Source organism: Camelina sativa, chromosome 7 (genome assembly GCF_000633955.1).
Source record: "Camelina sativa cultivar DH55 chromosome 7, Cs, whole genome shotgun sequence".
Lineage (NCBI taxonomy): Eukaryota > Viridiplantae > Streptophyta > Magnoliopsida > Brassicales > Brassicaceae > Camelina > Camelina sativa.
Window position 1 is genome coordinate 9,893,891 of NC_025691.1, and position 17,653 is coordinate 9,911,543.

At 31.2% G+C, this 17,653-nt stretch overlaps 1 protein-coding gene across 4 annotated transcripts; it reads left to right on the plus strand.

Annotated features, from left to right (window-relative positions):
* LOC104700843 (protein FAM135B-like) lies at positions 7,018-11,555 on the plus strand. Of its 4 annotated transcripts, none has more exons than XM_010416437.2 (15): positions 7,018-7,394; positions 7,504-7,826; positions 7,931-8,016; positions 8,152-8,306; positions 8,387-8,640; positions 8,738-8,792; positions 8,882-9,100; positions 9,190-9,323; positions 9,426-9,612; positions 9,698-9,757; positions 9,844-10,092; positions 10,181-10,439; positions 10,527-10,732; positions 10,819-10,869; positions 10,975-11,555. In XM_010416437.2, exons 2-15 carry the CDS (start codon positions 7,654-7,656, stop codon positions 11,275-11,277), a joined length of 2,391 nt encoding a protein of 796 aa, XP_010414739.1. In that variant the 5' UTR covers positions 7,018-7,394; positions 7,504-7,653; the 3' UTR covers positions 11,278-11,555. The 4 variants fall into 4 exon arrangements, 3 of the variants coding, with proteins under 3 accessions (XP_010414739.1, XP_010414740.1, XP_019083141.1); XM_010416438.2 differs by having other exon boundaries at positions 9,193-9,323; positions 10,975-11,277; XM_019227596.1 differs by having other exon boundaries at positions 7,032-7,394; positions 7,671-7,826; positions 10,975-11,277.

Below are 17,653 nucleotides of genomic sequence, written 5' to 3' on the forward strand. Positions count from 1 at the left end.
CCCCCCCCCGAATCCTTGCCATGGCATTGCCTTTGCTATTGCTCCTCGCTCCGGTGAGTTCCTTGGCCCTGATTCTCTTATCAAAATCACAAAGTCTTATGACTGTGATCTCCTTGTCATCTATCGAGTCTCTCGACGATGATCAATCTTGCAACCATGACCTCACATGTCTCAAACTGCTTCTTAGCATTTGTTTCACAACTCTTATGGACTATTGCTTGATGTTTTCTACCTCTTTATTTATATTTATGGCTTTGGGGAAAGTCTCTGCTTGTAATGTCTTGAATTCTGGGAGTTTATATCCTCCTCTTTGTATAACTTCTATTTGAATTAATAGAATCATCAGTTTGTCCAACAAAAAAAAAAAAGATTGAATTTTCCTATCTTTTTTTCTATGAATTTTTATTGTGAACTTTTTGATCACACTATAAATCATTGTAATTACTAATTAGAAAACCGTGTCTTTTATATAAGAAAGGAGGGTGTTATTAACTACAATAACTCTTTTATCACCATCCTCTGTTTTGGAGAGAACTTCCCCATCTATCTTCTCTTTTATGGAAAGCTTTTTTGGAAGCATATTTGAACTTCCCCATCGTTTAATCGCATTTGTTTGTTGAAAAACTAGCATTTCCTAAATCCTAAGGCGTATTAGTTAATATTTTGAATGTATTTTTTATCCTTTATTTTATTTGGTTTGGTCTTTTGTGTGTTTGAAGGCCGGATTTTGTTGGCAAGGTGTGTTCAGTTTTTATGTTGTAACCACATTCTAAGTTTAATATAAGTTTGGTGACAATAAAAGGAGGAAATTGTGAAAAGAACTAACAAAACTAAATCCAGAACAGTTTTAACTCAAAGGAAGACAATAAGTTTGGTTGGCATGGTCATGTTAGTTGTTCAAATCCAAGGAAGACAATAAGTTTTCAAATTTTGATATCAATGTTTATATCATTTCTTTTGAAAAGTTTGTAGTTCTTCAAGCTATGATCTTTTGTTTTTAAACATTTTCAACAACTTTGTCCCCAAAAAAAAACATATTCAACAACAAATGATGGATGATTTTTTTTTTTTTTTGGATTTTTTTTTTGAATTTTGTGTGGTATAGTAGTGTGAGGCTGTGAGCTAGCAGGAAAATATGATTTTGTGCTTGGATATATGGTCGTGAGGCAATTTATATGCTACCAGCATTGAATAAACTGAAATCCTAGTACTTGTAGATTATATATAGTGTTGGGATATGATTACTATGATATTTCCTATATATATGCGTTAGACTTTGCAGTAGAAAAGAAAAATTGAAGTATTGTGTTAGAGAACTTTTTATTTTTCTTACTATGTTATCAATTACTCCATACGTTTTAAAATACATGTCGTTTAAGGTTTTTCACATATGTTAAGAAAATATTTAATTTTTCTATTTTACTTTTAATTAATATATTTTTTGTTTGATATCATCAATTAATAAATTAAAAGAATAGGGATAAAATTGTAAAATTTATCAAAACTGTATTGGAAACATAAAACCACAACTAATTTAATACAAAAATTATCCTCTAAAATGGCAACTAATAAAAACTGAGGAAGTAATGTTTATCATACATGAAAGAAGAGCAATTTTTCTTGAAAAATTAAAAGGCACGATGTTTAAGTTACAATTCATTCTTTGGAACAGTATCTCATTTTCCTCAAAATATGCAAATTTCTCTTGCAAAAATATTTGCTTCTTCAAGAGAAGCATAGTGAATAGGAAATGGTGTTCCCGCAAGCTTTAGCATGTAACTGATTGGAGTCCGAGTCTTTTTTTTTATGTTCTTTGATTCTGGTTCCAGTTAAAATAAGTTCTCACACTTTGGTTCAAGATATTCCAAGATTAATGTTTAGCAATCATCATATATCCATTCTCTTTTAAATGATCTTATTAACTTAGTCATTTTTTTTTTAGCTTAGTCCTTTTCTTAGTGCCTATCTTTGTCAATTTTCCTTAAATCACATCACATTATCTGTAGGCTAGCTTATTCGTTTTAAAAGAAATATGATTTAACCTTTTGCAAAGGAAAAAAAAAGGGAAAAATAAGTATATATATGCACTAAAAATCTTGATTTTGGAAGTATATGTACTCGAGACACAACTACAATGATACAATCTAACCCCGATCAGATCTGTCATCCTAAGGCCAACGAAGAATTAGAAAACAAAACAAAAATGCTATGAAAAACAGTCATTTGTCATTTTTAAGATGTTCATTTTGGACGTGACTATCTCGTCACTTTTCGAATATATAACATGGGTGTGATCCCGACTTATCATTTTCTCGCTTGTGGCAATATGAGTTTTAACTTTTGTCTCCGTAATTTTATGGGTTCTTTGTCAGTTTATCCTATCTTCAATTTTGTTGCATCTTTGGATGCTTTTATATTTGAGTTTGTAAGCTCTAAATTTGTATTACTCCTAAGCTAATTTGTGTAACACATTTGGTATGAATGGATAAGCTTTATAATACATTTGGTAAGATTGGAAAACAATACTTTCGCCCGAAAAAAGTTGTTCATTACATGTAATCCTACTGTATATATAGCGTAAAAGCAATTAATTTCTTAAACTAGCATTTAATGCGGTTGAATACATCTCCTTCAACAAGAAACATGCACAACCCTTCCATTTAAAGGATTAGTGGCCGACCTCAATTTATAATTTACTCTATACAAATTACAACCTCTATTCACATTAATTTGTTTGAGTCTAGAGTATTCTCTTTACAAATTACATCTTTATTCACATATAAACGTACATATGTTTCTGAAAAAGTATCAGTCGATCGAATCTGTTTTATCTATAACTATTATTCCACAGTTTTAGACGTCTTCATATCACATTATCTTAGTTTGGTACCTTTAGAAAACACAGCTTTCGAGAAATCCAAACTAAAAACAAACATTACTTACACAGCTCCTCACTTCAAGCTTGATTAGATTTCCTATAGCATGCACTTGATAAACATGATCATCAACTAGCTCAACTCATAACTATCAGACTGAATCTTATACTATCTCTGGCCATATTCCACATTGAAGTACAAAACATTTCGCTTTCGAGACACCTAGGTGTTGTAACATGTTACATGCATGGTACATTGGTGTCTGCCAAACTCATTAACATCTTCACTATCTTTTTCATTTTAAAGTTAAAATTCACCATCATCGAAATAAAAAACCACAAAAGGTATTATAGATTATTAAACGATAAGATCCCATAAGAAGTTGAATAATTTGCATCATTACCAAAAAAATAAAATAATATATACTACTTTTTTTTGTCGTTTTCAACTGTTGTAACAACACGTCTTCCTAAATCTAGTATTTTTCAACTGTAGTTTGTGATGACGTTTTTTCTCTAAAACGTGGTTGTGGTTATCTAGAGACAAAAAAAAAAAAGGTTCATTAATTGATCTCTGAATCAAGGACACAATTCGAGAAGATAAATAGGTAGAAGATATCAAATCTGACGACGCAACATATTTACCAGAAAATATTTATAGCGATACCGGTAAAGATATAACATAAAGTGGCTTTGGCATTGCAAAAATTGGCAAAGTAATTGACCAAACGAATTTTTCATTCTTTTACTTTATTAGTGCATTGTCTATTTCACTAGCTAGCTATATACTATACGTGGGAGGTTCATATTATTTATAAAATTTTACGATATAGAACATTATTTTATCAAAATCAAAGACACGTGAACGAGTTTGGCCTATAAAGTCGACCCCACGGAAAATAATTCCAAATTACCAACTTATACAATGATTTCGAGTATGGAAAAAGAACTTTGAATTTTGCATGCCAATTATTTTGGGGGAATCAAAATTTTCGTAGTCGACAACCAAAATGATTTTTTTGAATGTGAGCTGATAAAAATTATGTTTATAAATAAATGTATTCAGAGACACAAAGACAATTAAAAAAAATGTAGTACAAGTCGACTTTGATTTAAGTTAAAATAAACTGTTATGTATTGTGAATTTGTGAGACAACTAATTCTGAACAAAAATGGACGGTGTATATCGTTAAGTAACTTTAGTGCCGACTTCTTGGAAAGTTTAAAAAGTAAACAATAGTCACAAAACAATATAATAAAAAGTTTAGATAATAAAATTGGGTTTACAAATATCAGAAAAGTAGTTCTTGGATTCTTATTTCAGGTCATATCACCAGATTTTCTGAACGATCACTCAGACCCGATCAATGGAGTAGTTTGAACACGACTCACATAGTACTCTAGTTCATGTTAATTTAGTCTTTGATACTGATTGATTTAATGATTTGTTACAATCATTTAAAATTATTTATGAAATTGATTTTCTGAAAAGTTTCAATGTCGTTGAAAAGCAAATTTCAAACTGTTTGGTTGACTAAGAAAATAAAACTAAAAGTAGTTTAGAGAAAATATATATTCAGTAACTCAATTTATAGAATCAATATATGAATGTGAAATGTTAGGAAAATACTGTATTTAACATTTTCTTTTGTATTTTAATAGTGTACAATGTTAATGTCCAGTATGTCACTCTATCTATATATCCTTTTTTTTTGGTATTACAAATTTATATTAATTGAAAATGATATGTTTAATTTCTATGTGGTCACAACATAACATGTGAAATATTTTTGTTAGAATATCCATTTATTATATAAATATATGATGTCCGTAAAATATAGATAATAAGAGCCTCCTCCATACAGCTTTATAAAATGTAACGTTGGAGTAGCATGGTCTAAAACGAAACTGCTTAGTGGTGCTTTTTGGGTGCTCCATTATCACATGGGTAAGGTTTTGATGTATGATTACAATTATGTTAGGTTTGGTCGCTCAGGCCGTTATCCTTTTTAAATTATGGTATGGTGTTGTAATATCCAAACACATAGCCACTTTATTTGTTTGCTGTATATCTTTGCTAACCTTAAGTTACGAACGTTTCCAGGTTTACTAGTGTTCAAAAGCTAAACTCAGTTGAACAAAATTATGTATCTATACAAGCAAGCACCAATAATACAAAGAAGAATGGTTCTATTGTGACATAAAAGTTGATATAAAACACTCAATATTCAAACATCTTCCTAGTGAATGATAAAGAGAAGAAAGTATTCTCTCAAAGCTTTTTTGCATGAAGCCGGTTATCAACTACAACAATGAGAAACTAGTTGCGAATAATAAAAGAAGAATGGTCGAGCTCGAAATTTACTTACCGTTATATCACTGATGTCACATTTACCAATAATCGGAGTTAGTGAAGAAGACACTTGTAAAGCAGTGAAAAAATAGTTACGACTAGCGAGGATTGGCTCCTTCTAGACCAAACTCTTCGTCGTAGAGAAAAAGCTGGTATGAGTCAATGAGTGGGAGAAAAAAAGAGAAGGAAAAGAAGAAAATAAATAAGAAATGAGCATAAAAAGTTTATGAATATGTGATAAAATTGTCCATTAGACTTGTTTTAATGCTATTTGAGGGTATTTTTCTTGTATTATTATTGTTAATGTGTCATAACCCTAGCTTAAACTTGTATATTGCATGTTCTTGACGCCTAACCAAAAAAAAAGAAGAGCTTAATGAAATCAACAATAACTAACTTATCTCATCATCGCTAATAAATATGAAACTAGGTACTAATCCGCGGAAAACTGCGTGTTGAACTTTTTGTTTGATGAAATTTTTTAATAATTTATTTTGTTATTATGTTATTTTTAAAGATTTGTGATTAAAAATTTGGTTTGCTTATATAAATTTTTTTGTATTTTAAAAATGTTTATTGAAAATCTGTCAATAGAACATTTGAATGTAATAAACTTTGGATTTTATTCGATTAGATTTTTAAAATCTTAGCTATTATTTTTTTTAAGTAGGAATTAGTTTTGTTTCTCTAATAGATTTTTTTTTACTTTTCTACAATTTATTTTATTTTATGTGTCTCCAATTTTCGTTTTTTAATTAATTAATTAATCTTAATTAAGTTTTTCTAATGACAATTGAATGTAAAATTTTACACGTTTTAAGGTTAGTTTCATATTTGTACTTCTCAATTAATATAGTAGGATAGTTGTTACAATATTTTCTATTCATACGCGATCACTTTGAAATATTACAAAATGACAAGTATCATTTAAAAAAAACGGTAAACAAAGTGTTAAGAGTTTAGAAGTTTTTTCTATTGGTAAAGTATATCTGCGTTGTTGAGTACATATCTTCGTTTGATACTAAAATATGTTCAAAGGCATCTTTAAAAGACCAAAAGATTAGACGATGTACCTGATGTATAAAATTCTGCTTTATCCAGAGAACAAATGTATGAACAAGTGATATATATATATATATATATATATATATATATATATATATGAATAAAATTGTATATGGACCATTGTAGATTCCTTCACAATTGAAGAACAAAGTGTTAGAAAGAGACACATCTTTTTGTAAAGCTAAATGGAGAATATCGTTAGCATCACGACTGGCATGGCATCTTCATCTATTTCCCCATCAAGTTTGTTTAAGCAAGATAATGTCTTAATTAATGTTCTTTTCAAACGTAAAATCAAAAGATTCCATTAGGATTCTTTGCCTATTTTGTCATTTTATTAATTTAGTAGATAAGAATGTGTATTTCAGCCCAACATGACTTAACAAATGTTTTGCATAAGGATCTCTGTACCAACACAACACTAGGATTTGCTAATATAAGCAAAACAGTAATGTACGTATATATTTTTTTTTCTACGAACTCGAATTTAACATAATTGTATAATACACATAATGATTTTTTTTAATTCAATTGGCCTTCGTAGGAAAAAAAGAATATTTTGCATAAAAAACCTATAAAATATAGTGTTACGGTAGACTACAGTATCACAATTTAACATTTTGACCCAATGGTTTGGGTATAAAATAGTGGCCCATTAAGCATAACTAAAGGCCCAAAACTAACAAGTCAAGTTACCCGAGCGGGTCAGGATTTTTTTTACCGTACGAGTCGAAAAAAACAAGACAAAGCTTGGATCGAACATGGTCTCCTTCTCTCTCTCGTATGAACATTCGTCCTTAAAGACTCGACAAAAAAAATTTAATCAAATCTGAATTAAAGTTTTCATTTTTATAACAATTAAAAGCTCCCCTCGAATTGCTCGACAATAAATTTTTATTCTTTGTACCAATCACAATTTGTAGTTTCCCCAGATCCTTTTCTCCTCCTCTGCTCTTTTCTCCACATTGTTGTTATCTTCAGTGTTTTGTCTCATTGTTCTCTTTTCCCAGAAGCTGAAACCAAGAAAAGGCCCTAACAAATCTGGGTTCTTTCTTTTCGTTTCTGTAAATCCGTCAGATCTTGATCTAAGAGACCTTACAGGTTCTGTTCCTGCTCTGTTTTCGATTCATTGCATTCTTACAAATGATGGGTCTTGTTAAAGTTTCCGTTTTTATTTTTATTTTAAATGTGCTTATTGCTTTATCTGCAGGTGTTGTTAGTGTTATGGTTCACCTACACATTATGTAGACATGTTTTTACTTTTGGGAGATTTATAGAGAGAGATGAGATTGATTGATACTAAAGAAGAACAAAGTCAAAAAGATTTAAGAAAGTGATGTGATTAATTTTTGGTTCACATATGATACGCCGTCTTAGATGGTTAATTGGATTGAGTAAAAGAAGTAGGCAAGCAAAGACACTTGATGCGAAACCTTACATTGCAAAGGTTAAGCCAGTACTAATGGTTGATACGGTTCAAGAGATTGCGATTTATATCCACAGGTTTCATAACCTTGATCTTTTCCAACAAGGGTATGGAAACACTTGTTATGTTTCTTCTGTTGACTATAAAAAAAACTCAAGTTTCTACTTTGTACATTGTTCTTTGTAAGTTTCTGATTCTTTTAATTCATTAGATGGTATCAAATAAAGATCACCATGAGATGGGAAGATGGTGATAATGTAACTCGTGGTATTCCTTCACGAGTTGTTCAGTATGAAGGTGATATATAGCTTTTCTTACGAATAAGTTACTACTGCTCTTTGGACTCTAATGTCTTTGTTGTTATGCCTGTGTGATTGAGTCTGCATTGTTAGAGACTTTATTTGACAAAGAGGGTTGTTTTTTTTGTTACAGCACCTGATTCTGGTTCTAATGACTCATATGGAGTGTGGAGGATAGTTGATAAAGATAATAGTTTCTTAACACAGCCCTTTCGTATCAAATATGCTAGGCAGGACATTCGTCTGTGTATGATGATTTCATTTACTCTGCCTCTAGAAAGATATGAGGTAGCAATCTCTACTAATTATTTATTCTTATTATGTATCTGGTGCGTTAATAAAGTTGTGAAATGATTCTGGGTATGCAGGGGTCAGCTACATCTGCTGCGATATTAAAGTTTGAGCTTATGTATGCTCCGTGTATAGATAACGAATCAGGGAAGCAATTAGATGCTTCTCCTGTTGCCGTTCATGAGTTCCGTATTCCTCCTAAAGCTCTTACAGGCTTGCATTCATACTGTCCAGTGCATTTTGATACACTTCATGCGGTTCTTGTCGATGTGAGTGTCCACATCACTGTATTGAAATCTGCTGCTTACAAACGATCTGCTAGTCTATCAAGGTTAGTCTACAAAATGTTTCAATTCGATGTAATATACTTTATTTTCTGCTTAAGTTCATATTTTTATTTAGTTGATATGTCTAAGTGTTTGATGCAGTGGCGTAAGTAACAGTAAAAATGTCAGTGGCAGCACTGCTCAATCATTCAAGAAAGTATGTGCTTGTGGTTCAGTGGTTTAATATTTTGCATTTGTCTATAGAAAACGTCTTATTCATTGGTTGCCAACTTTTTTGTCCGCTAGGCACTTGGTCTGCTTGCTTCTGCTGACAAGAAACTGGTGTCATTTGTTAAAGCATTACTTGGAGCTCGTGATATTTTACTCGAGGATATGCAAAGACTTAGCGAGGCAGCTGGTCAATCAATAGACTTGTCTGACTTTGTTTCAAATATGAACAATGTTCCGTTATCTAACTCTACAGTTGACAGTTCAGGACAAGGCAAGGAACAAAACAATCTTGAGGTCCTTGCTTTATTTTGATGCTCATTGGTTTTTTAATGGATTATTCTGTTTCATTTTCTTCTGCTTATTTCTCAATTCTTTTGGAACAGAAGTTGAATATCACATTTGATTTAGCCAGTGATGAGTGGCTTCATGAATTACCAAAGGATCAGCTATCCCGTCTATTCCACTTACTAGGCACGCAGCTGCATTATCTTTGGACCACGTTTCTAGGATTTCACCGGTAACTCCTTTAGACATTCAGTGATCTTCTTAAGTTGCAGGCCTTCTAAAGCAATCTGAAAAGATCAGTATTCTAGGCATTTATCTCATGTGTCCTTTTTAGGGATAATCACACAAAAATACTGGAATATCTTCGTGATAACTGGACTAAAGATCGGAGAGCTGAATGGTCAATATGGATGGTGTATTCTAAGGTTGAAATGCCCCATCATTTTATAAATAGTGGAATGACTGATATCTTAAACCAGAGTGCACACAAAAGACACCCAAGCGTGTTGAAGTTGAATGAAGTGAGTTTCGTCTTCTGTCTCTCTTCTTGTTAAATTTTGTGAAACACACAAGCCTGGCTCATCCTATTTTTTTGCTCTGATGCAGCCTGCTCAAATTGCAGCTACCCGTGCCGAACTTCACCGTCGAAGTATTGCACAGATGCGGGTTTGTTCTTATCTGTTTGGTTTAGTTCTTTCATTTAGTTTATAAACTCTTGGTTTTATCTTGTCACAATACAATTGTTGGTGCAGATTAACAACCGTTCAATACAAGACATGCATATACTTGGAGATCCTATGCGGGTTCCCATTGTTATTATTGAACGTGTATTGAATGCACCAAGACGCACATTAAGTGATAATTCGTATTTGAGACATGTGGATCTGCTCGATTCTAACTTGCTTAATGGGAACAATGATGAAGCGGATAAAACAAAACCTACTAACTCCCAGCAAAGTGCCCGTGAACTAAAAATCGTAGTATTTGTTCATGGTTTTCAGGCAAGTATCTTCTGGAAGTGTTCTTTCCTTTTTCGATTTGTTTTTTTCATTTACGTGATGGAAATGTGTTTATTATTTGTTACCATAGGGGCATCACTTGGACTTAAGGCTTGTTCGGAATCAGTGGCTTCTGATAGATCCTAAAATAGAGTTTCTCATGTCCGAGGCGAATGAGGAGAGAACACATGGAGATTTCAGAGAAATGGGACAGAGACTTGCGCAAGAAGTTGTTTCTTTCCTTAAGAGGAAAAAAGATAGATATGCGAGACAAGGGCAATTGAAAGGAATCAAATTGAGTTTTGTTGGGCATTCCATTGGTAATGTCATCATCAGAACAGCACTTGCCGGTAATAACTCTTTAAAAAATTTGGTAATATATCAAATGACTCTTAGTTTATGTTTTGGTGTTTATGCAATCACTTCGTTGTTTTCAGATAGTTTAATGGAACCATACAGGAAATTTCTACATACATACTTATCGCTCTCGGGTCCGCACTTGGGTTATCTGTATAGTACAAACTCCTTGTTTAACTCCGGGCTTTGGCTCCTGAAAAAGTTGAAGAGTACACAAGTTATTCACCAGCTTACACTCACAGATGATCCTGATCTCCGTCATACTTTCTTTTACAAACTCTGCAAGGTTAGAGAAAAAAAATACCTCACCATGGTTTTCACAGAAATGTATTTTTGTTGTCTGGTTCTAAAAACTCTGTTGAATTCTTTCAGCAAAAGACGTTGGAAAATTTCAAAAATATAATTCTCCTCTCGTCTCCTCAGGTATGCTTCCCAGTTTGAAACTTGATTGTGTGAAGTTTGTTACTAGCAATTGATCAGATTAGGGGACAAGAATCTCAAGAGTAATGTGGCTGTTATGTAATGCAGGATGGTTATGTTCCATATCACTCGGCAAGAATCGAATCATGCCAGCCGGCTTCTTTCGACAGCTCGAAAAGGGGAATAGCCTTTTTAGAAATGCTGAACAATTGTTTGGACCAAATTCGTGGACCGGTCCCGGAAGCACCACATCAGCAACGGGTGTTTATGCGCTGCGACGTTAACTTTGACACAACTGTGTATGGTCGTAACCTGAACTCATTCATCGGACGTGCTGCTCACATCGAGTTTTTGGAGTCTGATATTTTTGCAAGATTCATAATGTGGTCATTTCAAGATCTGTTCCGCTGAACTTCTTTAGCTGAAGAAATTTTTGGGATTTACAAAGGGAAATATGCACTGTTGTATATTAGCTTTATAGATAGTTTGGTCTAAAATTGTTTTTGAATGAAAAGTTAGATAGTTGGTTTACATTACAAGCAATGTATTTTCAGGCCTCTGGGGGTGGCAAGGTAGGCAAAAACCTAGGGTCCAAATTTTTTTTGATTAAAACTCTTCCAGAAAAAGGATCCAAAAAAACCAAAACATTTTTTAGTGTATAAATGGCCTGTAATTTTATTTTGCCTACTCTCAAATAATAGCTTGAGACGAGACTGTATTTTTCTTGCAAGTAAAAGCATAAGCATCGTTTGAGATGTTACCCCAATGTATTTTAAGTTTGGGATCTATCACTTCTTTACATAAGAATACTACAGGAACATTCATGGTTTAGTACAAAAAAAACTATTTATAGGGGTGGATTCAATCATTTGACCAAAAAAAAAAAAAAAAAAAAAGGGGGTGGATTCAATCATATATTTAAAGTTTTTTTTTTTCTTCTTTGACAACCATATATTTAAAGTTATTTTAGGTTTTATATGATTTTAATAATTTAAATAAAATTGTTATGATTTATTGTAAAAAAAGATTAATTCCTATTTAAAACCATGCGATTTATTTTTTTATTTTTTTTAACTAAGAAAATTCTTTAATTTGTTTGGGCTTAGTTTTAAGTGAATTCGATGTTTTCACCTTTTTGTATTCTACAGATGTAATCTGTTCAGTTTTTAATATAAATTCAGATGAAAAAAGAAAATCATTAAACATTCACTCTTCAAAATGACATTGAGTTAGATTTTCAAATCACTAGTTCAATTAAACAAGATTATATAATACCTTTTAAATTTCATTATTGAATAACAAATTATTTGTTTGTTTTTCACATAAATAACTGAAAATGTTTGATTGAATACACCCTTAAATATCTACGATTTTGTGGTTACAGATGGAGCCTCAAGTTTTCTTTTAATCGTTCTTACATTTTCAAGTCTAACTTTATTTATTGATGACAAGTACGACAATCAATTTATGTTGGTATATAAATATATCATACATCTTTTGTACAATATCACTAGATTAAGACCCGTGCTAGAGCACGGTTGAAATTCATTTTATTTATATTGTAATTTTAATAGAAAATATAATTTATGTGATTGTTTTTAAAAGTTTTTTTTGGATAAAATATTATGCAATAAAATGATATGATAAATATAATGACTTGAAAAATACACTTATTTTGTAAGTTTTATATTGTTAATGATTCTAGATAAGTACCCGTACTATATCACTAGTTAAATTTTATTTTATACAAAATTTGGTATATTTTCTATTTTAAAATAAATTTTGAATATGTTGTATTAGTTTATGTACGTGAAGTTATTTCAACAATATATATTCTACCTCATGACTTGAATGTCATTATAAGACATAATTTTGTGAATTTGGTTTTTAAAAAGTGAGTTATCATATTATGAGTAATTTAATATATTGTTATACTTTTTGTTTTAATATACTTGGTTTTTTGAAATTCTTTCATATTATAGTCACATATTATTGACATTGCTATAACAAACCAATTTAGAGTGTTTATAGTTTCTAACTTTAATATGAAGTTTCAATATATTAAAAATATTTCAAAATAAATTATTTAAAGTTTATTATATTATATAAAAATTTTAAATTCAACAAAAAAGTATGAAATTGAATGTAAATATTCAAATTTTGACCAGTTACTCAGTAAAATTTTTAATTCAATAGATATTATTTTTAAAGAATAATATTAATAAAACTTAAATATTCTATAGATTGAATCATTTATATTTGTTTTTAAAATTCAACTTATGGTATATCCGGAAATAAAAATGTTTTTTGATTATAATAAATAATATGATAATTTATTTGTTTCATAAAATATACTCATATATAAAGATGAGAGGTGAAGTATAATGATAATTAACAAATTAATATATTAAGTTATATATTAAAAGATTTTATTTGACGAATAATTTAATAAAAGAAATTAATATGGTAAGTTAGATGATATCAAATGATTCTTTAGAATATTTTCTTTAAGATTTTTGGAAACAATAAATCCAGACTATACAAATAATATAAAACTTAATCTATAACCTATTTGTAGCCAACTTATTAAAATTATATAGTCTACAAAACAATGTTGTGTACTTCCGTTTTATTATATAGAGGATTTTTCAACCAGACATTAACTACATAAAATATTCCATGGCAGTCCAATATGAATATGAATATAAATATACTACCTTATGTTTTGAATATGAAAAATCTTCATGTATCATTTTTATAACATAAACATTAAAAAAAAAAACTGAATTCACGAAGTTGGAAATTAAAAACTAAGATTGCAATTTGTTTTGATCTTATTTCTTATTTTTTTTAACAATCAGATCGCGATTTAACAAAATAATACTAACTCGTTATCATATGTCAAACTTCCCAAAATCTACTTTTCAATCCACTTTAATTATTATAAGGAATTTTAGAAGATTTCCTTAGTTAAAAATTCAAAAGATGATGCCCTGTTGTTTTCCTGTCGCTGGTAACAGAAATCAACGACAACGACCAAATATCGTTCGTTTGCCTATCGTTGGTTTAGCAACCAGTTGTAGCGATATGATTCAGCGACCAGTGACTCAATTTTTGTTCGCTGCTTTTTTAGTGATTGATTTTAAAAACACGACGACTGGAACCAACAATTAATAAAATGTTCTTGTCTTTTTTAAAAAATAAAAAAAAATTCTAATATCGATCTATCTCTTTCTCATCTCCACCGATCTCTCTTGTCATCTCATCTCTCTTCTCTCATCTTACCATCGATCCATATAACTTCAAACCTCCATCTCATCTCCATCGATCCATATACGCATCAATCCATAGAACTCCTCTCATCTCCATTGATCCGTAGAACTTCAATCTCCATCTCCATCAATTTCTCCATCTCAATCGATCCTTCAAGCTACTTTAAGATAATCCTCAAAATTATGGTTCTAGTATGAGTTGGGTTTTTGGGTTTAGAGTAGTGGGGTTTATGGGTTTTTATTGTTTTTTTGTTTGGTTTGAACTCTTAGCAAACCCCCAAAGTTCTTTGCTCGTTTTGTATGATTTTAATGGGTTTAGTTTAAAATTGGTACTTTTGTTATTTACAGCTTGTGGTTCTCGATTTCAGAAGAGTGAAGTCACTTCCAGAATCACTTCAAGAATCAATTATTCCCAAGGTACGTAATTGGTTATTGATTAGACTTGTATTGTTGTTAAATATGAGCTACACAAACTACACAACCCACTAGACTTGTATTTGTTCTCTTTGGTCTAAGTTTGTCAGTATAATTGGGTTTTTGTTTGTGATGTGTATTTATTATTCTAGTGTGTTTGAAAATCTCTCAGCTTCTTAGTGGGTTTGAATTGGGTTTTAGTTTTCTTTGCTAAAACTGGTCTTTTTAAAAAAATTCTCTGAGCAAAAAAAAAAAGAAGTCATAAACCTGATTCTTTTGTGGGTTGTTTTGTGTGTTCTTTTATGTGTTATTTGGCATAATACGGGATTATGGCAGTTTATATTAATCATTGCTTTTGGCATGAGATTCATGGGGTTAGAGGTAGACGTATTTGGACTTTTTTTTTACAGTTGTGGGACATGGCTTTGATCTGTAAAAATTGTACTTTTGTTGTTCATATCATAGGCTTTGGTGGAATTCGTAATTGTTTTACTTCAGAAGGGATTCAAGTTGTGAAAGTAAAGATATTGGTGAACATTGTGAAGTGAATTTGGCTGATTTGTGATCTGAAATCTAGAATCTTGTCTTACTTTTGTTTGTTTATAAGGTTCGTTTCTGAATCATGGTAGTAGATAAAAAGGTTACTCCTTATTTGTGTTGATTTGGTTTGGATGGAGCTTGATATATCATTGTTTTATGATTTTTAAGCATGATATAAGTGTGTTTTTTGAGTTTTTTGATTTGTTTTCTAGGTTGTTTTTGAGTTTTTACAGGTTTTCTAGGATTTTGACACGTAAGGAGCAAAGTAGAGCAATTTGGATCATTTTGGAGCATTTAATCGGAGAAATCAACTTGGAGTCGTAACAGAGTGATGGTGTCGAACGACACCGCCTATAGCATCAATCGACACACTGTGTTAGCCGACGAGAAAGCAAGTTTTGGAAGTTTTACAAAATTCCCCGAAGTTCTCCATAATTGCAAGACAAGTCCCTGACGTGTTTTTAAGACATATATATAGTGTTTTTAGGTTTTAGAAACCCTTAAGCTTTATTTTTCCCTGCAAATTTTGAGAGAGAACCTTGAGAGATTTTGAGAGAGTTTTTGGAGAGAAGAATCAAGACTCATTCAGAGAAGATTCAAAACTCCTTTACTTCTTCTTCTAATTTCTTAATTATATCTATTTTATTCATGGTTTTCGTTTCATTGATCATGTCTGAATAGATCTCTTGTTAGGTTCAGGGTTTTTCATAGATTTTTATGAATTATTAAATCTGTTTATTTAGGATTCATTATCTTTCTAGATCTTCATCGTAGGTTGTTCTTCATATTAATTCTTGATTGATCACCTAGAATTAGTAACACAGGAAAATAAATTGATATGAGAATATAATTGATTTTCCTGATAAAACCTTTTGATGAGCAAAATTACTTCTTGCAAAGAGATATGATCTGTTATTAAAAGCTGATTTTTAACCTTGAATTTTACAAAGAGATTTGGATTTTCTGGTTTTAAATTTAGATAATATTTGCAGTGAGAACTGATTTATTTTACAAAAGATCTGATCTTAATTGCTTGAATCCTATTTAATTATTGATTTTAATATTTTGTAATTTCCTGAGAAATTCCCTAGACCTAGCTTTTTGATCCATTGAATTTTCACAAGCTTTTATTTAATATTTTGCATTGTTATTTCAATTAAAATCAATTTGTTTAGCTTAATTATAAAAATCTATAATTTATTGTGTAGACTTGAGTTTTTGTGGAATTCGACCCCTAAGTACTACAGTGATCTCTTAATTTGAGAGAGTAGCTCTAGGATTTAATTTGAGCATATCAGAATGTAGTTAGTAGATTAGAGGAGGAGGATGGTGTCATATTCAGCAACTAATGCATGGATCAGACCAACAATGCTATGATATTATGTGGATGAATCAAAGAACGTTTGAAGCATTATGCAGGATGCTTACTACGAGATATGGTTTAGAAGGGAACATAGATAGAGGTAGCAATATTCACAGAAGAAGCAGTTGCTATGTTTCTTGAGATGGTTGGTCAGGATAAAACCGTGAGAGCGATTGATGTAAGGTATCAAAGATCATTGGATACAATGAAGAGGAAACTTGATGAAGTTTTAAGCATTATTCTGAAGTTTGTAGCAGATACAATAAAACCGGGACAAGGAGAATTCACAAGGGTAAGTTCAATTCTGAGAAATGATGATCGATATTGACCCTATTTTAAGGTTTGCATTGGAGCACTTGATGGAACACTCATCTCAGTTCGTCCTCCAAGTACAAATGCAGAAGCGTACAGAGAAAGAAAATTGGAACTAACTATGAATGTCCTTGCAATATGTAACTTCGAAATGAAGTTCATATATGCATATGTTGGAGTACGAGGTAGAGCACACAATACAAAGGTGTTGAATTATTGTGCAAAGAATGAAGTTTCTTTTCCACATCCGCCAAATGGGAAGTATTATTTGGTTGACTCTGGATATCCCACAAAGACAGGATATCTTGGCCCGCATTGTAGTGTTAGATATCACCTTGATCAGTTTACTAGAGAAGGACCACCACAAAACACGCGGGAGTTGTTTAACATGAAACATTCATGACTATGATCAGTGATAGAGAGGACTTTTGGAGTTTGGAAAGCAAAATAGAGAATCTTAGATCGTAAGCATCCTAAGTATGGTTTGACTAAGTGGATCAAGATTGTGATAGCAACCATGGCACTACAAAACTTCATAAGTGAATCACATCGAGAGGATAATGATTTTATACATTGGCAAAGAACAGAAGAATATCATATTCATGGCAATGAAGATGGTGATGATGATGATGATGATGATGATGATGATGATGATGATGATGATGATCATGGTGGATATACTCCATATGAACCTACTGGAGATAGAGCAATGGAAGGGTTGCGTGATACTATCACCGGTCAGATTGGTAGAGGACGTCAATTGCCTTACTAAAAAGTTTTAGTGTGAAAATTTAATTTTTTATGTAAATCATGGTATTAGAATTGATTAATTACAACTTATTTCCTTAATTTATTTTTTAATTAATTTAAATCTACACAATATAAA

Excerpts from the sequence above, each read along its gene's own strand:
- LOC104700843 (XM_010416437.2), top strand. The coding sequence starts at position 7,654 with ATGATACGCCGTCTTAGATGGTTAATTGGATTGAGTAAAAGAAGTAGG. Across the intron at positions 9,758-9,843 it reads GAAGTATTGCACAGATGCGG|ATTAACAACCGTTCAATACA; the intron begins GTTTGTTCTTAT and ends TTGTTGGTGCAG. Across the intron at positions 10,733-10,818 it reads TCTTTTACAAACTCTGCAAG|CAAAAGACGTTGGAAAATTT; the intron begins GTTAGAGAAAAA and ends GAATTCTTTCAG.